Here is a 9560-nt window from a genome sequence, read left to right on the forward strand (position 1 = left end):
TGGCCAATCCATCTTGTTGGGGGTCTTCCTCTTTTTCTCTGACCCTCCACCTTACCAAACATGATATCCTTCACCAGTGACTGGTCCCTCCTGACAATATGTCCGAAGTGTGAGAGACGAAGTTTGGCCATCCTGGCCTCCAAGGAGCACTCTGGCTTCACTTCTTCCAAAGCAGATCTATTGGTTCTTTTGGCAGTCCATGGCACTTTCAATATTCTCCTCCAACACCAGAACTCAAAAGGATTGGCACTCCTAAAATACACTGGCCAGTTAATCCTATGGCTAGAGGCACTGAGCTAACATCGACAAGCTCCACATAAGCAATTCCTTTGGAATATCTTGAATTTTTATCAGAAATCATCTTCACATCTTAAACCTTTCATACTATGGGGAAAAACTCTTCCAATTCCTTTTACCGAATTCTTACTGTCAGCTTCATGCAGAAAACAGTCCTTACATCTCTTTCCTTAAGAGTGAAAATTACCAATAGGTTCCCTCACAGGACTTTTGTATTTTATGAATGGACTTTTGCTTTAGGAACGTTGTCTGCTTAAATTGATACTATGAGGCAACCCAATCTTTCCTCATTGGAAAGATTGTGGTTTGGAATAAGGACTTCTGTAGTGGCCTATTAATTGCAAATGTATTTTTCAACAACATAAGTGGCAACAAAGACATAAGTACATGTGGGTCTTGCTGGATAGGATACACAGGAATCAGGTAGACTACATCTGTGGATAGATACAGTAGAGAAGCTCAATATCATTAGTCAAAATACAGTCAGGTACCAACTATAGAATATATCATCAATTGCTTGTATGCACATTCAAGTTGAACCTGAAGAAAATTAAAGCAAGTCCACGAGAACCACAGTTTGATCTTGAGTAAATGCCTCCTGAATTTAAAGACCATCTCAAGAATAGATTGGTCATATTGAACAGTAATGGCTCAATATGAATTGTGGGATGACATCAAGGACATCATGCATGAAGAAAGCAGAACGTCATTACAAATCCAGTAAAGAAAGGAAATACCTAAATGAATGTTAGAAGAGACTGAAACTTGGTCTTGAACATACATGCTAAAGCAAATGAAGAAAAGGTAAAGAAAAAGATCTGGTTAGAAGACTTCAAAGGGCAGCACAAGAAGGCAAAGTTAAACATTATAATGCAGAAAAGTAAAATTATTTGGTGGTTCTTGATGTCTCTATGTCACTAACCATTTCTTAATATATATTTTTCTATTAGTCTTCTTACTGCTTTAATGGACAACATTCAGATGTCTTAATACAAGAAACCTTGAAAACATCAGATCATGTCATCTCTTCCTCAAAAAGTCATTAAGTTCATAACTTACATACAACATAGACTCCTGCATGATCTCTCCTCAAACTAGCTCCAAGATTCTTCTCTCCTTATATCTGCCCCTCCACCCACTTCATTCTACTCAGAGGTTCCAAACATATGAATACCTTTCCTTTCTGCCACACTGTCCTTCATTCTGCAATGACCCCTATTCCTATCAAACACATTTCTGTTCTTTAGATCAATGAAAAATATATCTCTTGATCTCTGGTCCAATAGCAGGATTAATTTGGCTTACTTGGAGTTAGTTTTGAAAAGACTAAAATGGATGCCAGGAGAGACTCTTAAACTTGCTTTTAATTTCAGAATGTTGTTGAGTGCCACTGAGTTAGTTCTAACTCATAGCAATCCCGTATAGAGTTTCCCAGAAGCAACTCTTAAGTTTGAACTGCTGACCTTGAGGTTAACAGTTCAGTGTTTATCCTATAATACTATGTGTAAGGAATAAATGATGAAGTAAAAAGCTGAACAGAATACTTCAAAAGGTGGCTTGAGAAGACAAAGTAAAGAAATACGGAGAAAATTATAAAGACTTGATATTAGAAAACCAAAAGGGAAGAACATGCTGGGATTTTCTCAAGTTGAAAGACAGAAAAAACAAACAAACAAAACACAACAAAACTCCAGCCTCAAGTTGTAATATTGAAGGGTTCTATGGGTTATTTTTACAAAACAACTGGTTTTCAGAAGTTATCATATGATGAAGAACCAGTAGTATTGGAAGAAGTCCAAGAGGCACTGAAAACAGTGAAATTCTGAAAAATGATGGAATACTAATTGAAATGTTTCAGCAAACATATGCAACCCTGGAATTGCTCACTCTTCGATGCCAAGAATTTGAAAGACAGCCTGACCAATAGACTGGAAGAGATACATATTTGTGTTCATTCCAATGAAAGGTGATGCAACAAATGGCAGAAATTATTAAACAATATCATTAATATTACATGCAAGTGCAATTTTGCTGAAGATAATTTAAAAATAATTGCAGCAGCCCATCTACAAAGAACTACCAGTAATCTAAGCCAGATACAGAGAAGACCAAGAGGCAAATATTTGAACAGAACAAGGGATGCTGCATGGTTTAAACTCAGGAAAGGTGTGAGGGTTTTATTCTTTCATCACATTTATTCAATCTGTATGAAAATAATCTTAGATACTGGACTATATGATAAAGAACACTGCATCAGTATTGGAGAAAAACTCATTAAAACTCTTTGATATGTAGATGACACAGTCTTGGTTGCTGAAAGCGAAGAGGACTTGAAGCACTTACTGATGAAGACGATAAACTATAAGCTTCAGTATGGATTACACAACACAAAGAAAGCATAATTCCTCATAATTGAAACAGTAAGAAACATCATGATAAACTGAGAAGAAGTTGTCAAAGCTTTCATTTTACATGGACCCACAATCAATGCCCGTAGAAGCCTCAGAAAGAAACAACTGCAAAAGATCTCCTTAAAGTGTTAAAAAGAAAAGATGTTACCTTGGAAACAAAGGTGTGCTTGCACTAAGTCATAGAATTTTCAACCAATTCATTTGTGTGAAAAAAACAGACAATAAATAAACAAGACCTATGAAAAACTGGTGCGCTTGAATTTTGGTGATGGTGAATACATATACCATGGACTGTCGGAAGAATGAATAGGTCTGTCTTGAAAGAAGTATAGCCACAATACTCCTTAGAAGCAAGGATGGTGAGACTTTGTCTCAGGTGCTTTGCATGAATTATCATCAGGAAGAAGCAGTCCTTGGAGAAAGATATCATTCCTGGTAAAGTAAAAGTCATCAGCAAAACAAGAGAAAGACTGTCAAGGAGACAGATTGACACAGCTGCTGCAAAAATGGGCTCCAGCATAATGCTTGTGAGGATGGTACAGGACTGGGGAGTGTTTCATTCTGTTATACATAGGGTTGCTGCACCTAACAACAACGATAGAGAAAGTCAAGGGAGACAGAGCAGATGGGGAAAGAGAAACTGGACACAAGGAGGAAGAAAAGACCACAGAGAGAGAAACAGAGCGAAGATTGCTGGGAAGGTCACTGGAAGGATATCATTGAGTACCTTCAATCATTTCTATAATAGTAAATTATGGATAATATTTGGAATAATATGTGAATTTTAGAAAACGTAATTGTGCTTGTGTAGAAAATGTACATAGACCAAGAGGCAGATATTTGAACAGAAAAAGGGGATGCTGAATGGTTGAAAATCAGGAAACGTGTGTGTTAGGGTTGTATTCTTTTACCACACTTATTCAATCTGTATGCAAATAATCTGAGAAGTTGGGCTGTATGAAAAAGAACATGGCATCAGTAATGGATAATGACATTGAAAATTCAAGTATAGTCTTCATTTCTCCAAAACTAAAACCTACAAAATTTTCCAGTCAGACCACAGGTTTAAGACTTATCCCTAACCCAGGCCTTCCTCCACAGTGCTAGATGCAATAGCAGAGATCAGGAGGATGTAGACAGAGCAGAGAGGGAAATTGGATGCCGTTAATTAACATGGTGGTGAGGGCGGGGAGATGGTAGAAGGGCAACACAGAGGAAAGCTAGAAGGGAAATGAGAGAGGCTGGGGGAGGCCTGTGGCTGAGGAGGTAGTGGAATTTTTCTGAAAATGCTGTGGGCAGAAGGAGAGGTTTGTCTTTGTGGCAAGGGAAGTCAGATGGGAGTGTGAGAGGGCAAGGAGAAGGAAGCTGATGTGTGAGTTTTGAGTGGATCCTGTCCTGTCTGCTATGTGTCCTTCACCTCACAGAGTGACAATGCTGCTCCTACTGCCTCTGATCTTTGATGGATTCTTCTGTCCTGGAGAGATCATAGTGGGTAAGAAGGGTTCAGGTGGAAAAATACCTTTTGTTGGGGCATAGGTGGGTAGAGAAGAAGCCCTGAGGAGACTATGATGGAAGAAAGGAGCAATATTCTATAGGATGGCCTTGGAATTGCATCCCAGGCTAGCTCCAGGCATGTTTCCTTGTCCAGTTCTCAGTTTCTCTGATTTTGGGAGAAGAAGCTGGTCTGGGGAAAGTGGGTATTAGAATATTTGCAACTAGCAAGCTCCATTTTTCCTTTCCTCTCCAGGTCCCATTTCTCCTGTCCTTTTACACTCTCTCTATTCTTTATTCCACTCTCAGATCCCCAGGACCCAGGACCCCCTCATTCACCAGCAGAAGAACCTCTTGACTTCCATCTGCTACAGATCTCTTCCTTTGTAAACCACAGCTGGGCAGACATCGAGGGCTCAGGCTGGCTAGGTGAGCTGCAGACACATGGCTGGGACAAGACCTTGAGCACCATTCGCTTTCTAAGGCCTTGGTCCCAGGGGAACTTCAGCAAGAAGGAGCTGAAGAACCTCCAGACATTTTTCCAGTTTTACTTTCATGGCTTCATCCGGGAAGTGCAAGTTTTTGCCAGCCAGTTTCAGTTTGAATGTGAGTTCATTTTTCCCAGTTAATTGTTCTGAGGGTTCCTACAGTCTTCCAGAGGGGAAAGCACTCTGACCATAACTCAGTCTTCTTGATCTTATACCCTGTCAGATGTGTCTCTCTTTGCAGTCTTTCTCTCTTCCATGTACATAGCAGGACCTTCATGCATATATCTCTGCCTTTCCTTGAACATACCCTCAAGGTTGACACCTCCAAAGAGCTGTCCCTAGCAGCAGACTCCCAAACAGTTATTGCGCTCCTTTCTCCCTTGCCCTTGTGGTCACATAATGGGCTGGTGTCAAACCATCATGAATGCGTTCTCTTTAAGACTAATATCCTATCTTCCTAACAACTCTCCCAACTACCCTTTTCCCATAAATTATCTCAAAATATCTGTGTTATTTTCAAATTATTTTCCCACAAATTTCCTCCCCCTTTCCCCCCACAACTCTAGTATCCCATTGTGATTCCCCAGAAAAGTTTCCTTCCCTCGAATCTCTTTATTCTGGACATTGTTTACCCCTGTAATTATTTCCATATTGGTTTTCTCTTCCCTCTCCTCCATCCAGATCCCTTTGAACTTCAGATATTGTCAGGATGTAGAATTCGTGCTGGGGAGACCTCAGAAAGCTTCTTAAAAGGGGCATATAAAGGAACAGATTTCCTAAGTTTCCAAGGGAGTTCCTGGCAGCCATCTCCAGGAGCAGGGAGTCGGGCCCAGAATGTCTGTGGGGTGCTCAATAACTATAGAGATGTCAAAGAAATTGTGCAGAGCCTTCTGAGTGTCACCTGCCCTCGATTCCTGGCAAGCATCCTTGAAGCAGGGAAGATAGAACTAGAGCGGCAAGGTGAGGTCAAGTTTCTCTTTCCTTCTATTCCTAATGCTTTTCCTTCTATTCCTAAAACTCTTCTATTTGAGTTTCCCAGTCCTCATCATCTCATTAAGAATCTATAAGGTGGGAAGTGTATATTTAGATTGGTATAGACAAAGGCAAGAAGCGATTTTCCAAACTGCTAAATTACTCTGAGTTCCTGAACTCTGTCCTGGGGCTCCTGTATGAGTTCCATTTCTCTCCATCTTTCTCCAGTGAAGCCAGAAGTATGGGTGTCCAAAGGTCCTTCTCCTGGTCCTGGCCGTCTGATGCTGGTGTGCCATGTCTCTGGTTTCCATCCAAAGCCTGTGTCAGTAATGTGGATGCGGGGGGATCAGGAGCAACCTGGAACTTGGCAAAGTGGTATCCTGCCCAATGCTGATGAGACCTGGTATCTTCGTGTAACTTTGGATGTGGCAATTGGGGAAGCTACTGGCTTGTATTGCCGTGTGAAGCACAGCAGTCTAGGAGGACATGATATAATCATCCACTGGGGTAAGAAAGAACCCCTGAGGAAAGGTTGGAATATAGAACTAAGGCTTTGAGTCAGCAGTTAAGGAAATGGGTCGGATAATTAGTCACAAGAAAAACAAGAGTGGAGAATACAGATAATAAAAGATGGAGAATAACAGCGCCTCTTGTTATTGAAAATGAAAGTAGAAGACCAAGTGTTAAAGTGAGAAGCTAGAAGGGCCTAGCGATTTGGTAGAGAGCGATCAGTGATAAAGACTCAGGAGGAATTGAAATGTAGGTTCCAAAAACTACAGATTAAAAATATGATGGGTTCTACTCTGAAATGACAAGCATGAACAGCAGTAAAATAGAAAGTATTAAGGATTAATATTCATACTTTCCTCCAACCAGATGGTTACTATATGCTCCAGATGTTGAACTATTTGACTTTCGTAGTCATTTTGGGCTCACTGATTGTCCTTGTGTTTTGGTTTAAAGAGCGGAAGTAAGTCTTTTCTTTTTGTTAATTTCTTTAGCTTTTTCTTAACTTTTTCCTTCCTCTTCTTTTTTTTTCTTCCTTCTCCCATTATCTCTGATTTGCTTTCTTTTAGGTTCAGATCCTTTTCTCCTTTGTTCTCCCACAGCTCAAATGAGAACACCCTTACTTCCCATGTGTCCCATCTTGCCAAGGGAGCCAACACCCAGGGTCCGAGGAATTCAGGAAATCAGCTCTGCTCAGCTCAAGAATCATGGGGCAAGAACAGATTCTTGAAGAAATGGAAAGCAATCCTGAATCAACTCTACTGACATTGGTTTAATCTTCTATATAAAATCTTTGTCTAGTTTTGCTTAAACTCATAATCAAAGCATGAGTTTCATAAAGAAGCACAGAATTCTGATTCTTTGGAAGTCTGTTTTGTTTTTTTCAACCATTTATAGCAATATGTTTTCTACTTTGGCCATATGTTCATCATTAGCGATCCTTCAGTGATCCAAGCAGTGACCAGGCCATGAACAAAAAGATCAGTTCCTGTGTCTTTAACGTGAATTTGTAGGTAAATTGGAACAGCAGCATACGGTTCTAATTTAGCTTTGCTTAAGTGCATGAAAAATCTCAAATCTTTTTCAATTATTTAAAGATGTGTGTGCACCTCTTACAGTTGATTGTGATGAATAATTTGTTGCCAGTAGTGGTTGATTCAGTTGTTTCAAAGTGAAGGCAAATTAACTTAGCATTAAGGCATTAAGAGTTGTTGTCAGTATATCAGACATTCTGTTCTTAACCTTAGGATTGATTATCTGTATCTCTTTCTAATTCAGATGCTGCTTTCATAGGAAATGTCCCTAAATCACAAAATTGAAAGTTCTTCTCTATTCCCACAATGTAACTGATCTTGCTTAATGTGCTCACCTTCCTACTCTGAACAGTTGTTATTTGGACAGTAGTTCTCTGCTTTCTTCTCTGTTGTTTGAGAAAGGATTTAAGTGTTTGAATTCATTGCTGGGTTCATAGTCACCTCACTTGTGCAATAATACAGGTTCCCTTGATTAGAAGGATGTCCTATTTGGTTTAATGCTCTGTTGTGGCTGCTTTGAAAATTTTAATAATATCTAAACAAAGGACATTGCATTTTCATTTTTCACTGGTTCTATGGCTTATATAGCTGGTTCTGCCTAACATAATATTTTTCAACAAATTCGGGTGAAAATAAACTTGTCATAAGATTAACTGATGTTGCTTTAATTCATTCCCTGTTTACCTTTCTGTATCATTTGACTGTGCTCTTTTTATTATTTTTTTAAACTTTTGATTGTGAATTGAGTTAAAGTTTACAGATGACATCAATAGTTTTACATCCAACAAATCACACACTTTGTTTCATCTCAGTAATTGCAATCCCCTCCATGTAACAACAGTTATCCCACTTCCTCCCTGTGCTTCCTATTTCCATTCCACCCACCTTCCCATGCCTTCTGAACTGTGTCCTTAGGTAAACATTATTCTTTTGATTTTGAGTTTTTGACCATTCCACGGTGAACACACACCTTACTAGTGTTGTTGTCCCCACTATACACCTAAATACTACCTGGCTGCAAATTGGGCCACGAGGGTGAGTTCCTAACCAGACTTGAAGGGTAGTCAGTGGTCATACTCTCAGCTTCCTTTAGTCTCTTTGTAACCAGTAAATATATATAAATATATATCAGGCCTACTGGGTAGCGTAGTGGTTACGAATCGGGCTGCGAACCTTAAGGTCAGCAGTTCGAAACTACCAGCCGCTCCGCGGGAGAAAGATGAGGCTTTCTACTCCTGTAAGGATTTACACCCTCGGAAACCCTGTACAGGGTCGCTCTGGGTCGGACCCGACTCGACGGCACTTAACAACAACAACAACAACATAATATATGAAATTATATATATATAATTTATATGTAGTATATATAAAAAATATATAATTATAAATAAACAAATGTATATATAGATAGTTATAATTTTTTGGATGTTATTTCATCTTTTCTCCCACTCTATCAGGGACCTTCTAATGTGATCCTTTTCAGAGCAGTTGGTAGTGGTAGCCAGGCACCATCTGGTTCTTCTGGTCTCAGAGTTGTGGAGACTGATGTTCACATGTTCCATTAATCTGTTGGACTAACTGATTCCAAGTATCTTCAGTTCTCATCACTCAGCTTTCTTCCTCACATAGAGAAACCACTTTAGGTGGCCACTCATGAACTTTTAAGATTCCAGATGCTACTTTCCAAAGCAGGATGTAGAACATTGTCTTGTAGACTATGCTAAGCCAATTGATCATAGTGTACCCTGAGATTATGGTCCTGAGCCCCCAGGCCCAGCAACTCATTTCCTTAAGATGTTTGATAATATATAAGAAGTTTCCATTATTTTGCCCATTGTATAATCCACCACATTCATAGTTGTGTTTCCACCAAAGGTAAATACCATATACAAATGTCCACTTTTAAACTTTTCATTATTTGTGAGTATATTCCCACTCTTCTTTCCCTTACCTGTTCAGCCTGTGTATCTGTACATGTATCTACTCTCAGAACACTGTTGTTCCAAGGTTGTGTATATAGCACAGTTTACATCTATATGTTACAATGTTGTGTATATAACACGATTTAAATCTTGCATACCTCCCTGTATCTTCATCTGTCTCCATCATTCTTTTATCAACCTCCCTCTTCTTGAATACTGCCCTTTCTCTTTTTGTATATTGCCTTCCTCATCACCCAGTTAGTATGTATTCTACCATCTAGTCAGTGAATTACTCTCCCTTACCTCCCACCCTTGGATAATCATCAAAGAATGTTTCTTTTAGTATGAAAACATTTTCTTGAACTTTTACAATAGTTGTCTCATACAATATTTGTCCTTTTGTGATTGACTAATTTCACTCATGGTAATGCCCTCCAG

At 39.3% G+C, this 9560-nt stretch overlaps 1 protein-coding gene across 1 annotated transcript in view; it reads left to right on the plus strand.

Annotated features, from left to right (window-relative positions):
- The window catches only part of CD1E (CD1e molecule), an 11186-nt gene extending 4255 nt beyond the window's left edge, over positions 1 to 6931 (plus strand). Inside the window, exons 2-6 of the mRNA XM_006861745.1 lie at positions 4509 to 4805; positions 5369 to 5647; positions 5888 to 6166; positions 6536 to 6629; positions 6769 to 6931. Of these exons, the coding sequence (XP_006861807.1) occupies positions 4509 to 4805; positions 5369 to 5647; positions 5888 to 6166; positions 6536 to 6629; positions 6769 to 6931 (1112 nt within the window). The remainder of the gene's footprint in view (positions 1 to 4508; positions 4806 to 5368; positions 5648 to 5887; positions 6167 to 6535; positions 6630 to 6768) is intronic.
- Positions 6932 to 9560: the final 2629 nt, after the last annotated feature.

This window comes from Chrysochloris asiatica, unplaced genomic scaffold, assembly GCF_000296735.1.
Source record: "Chrysochloris asiatica unplaced genomic scaffold, ChrAsi1.0 scaffold00042, whole genome shotgun sequence".
Lineage (NCBI taxonomy): Eukaryota > Metazoa > Chordata > Mammalia > Afrosoricida > Chrysochloridae > Chrysochloris > Chrysochloris asiatica.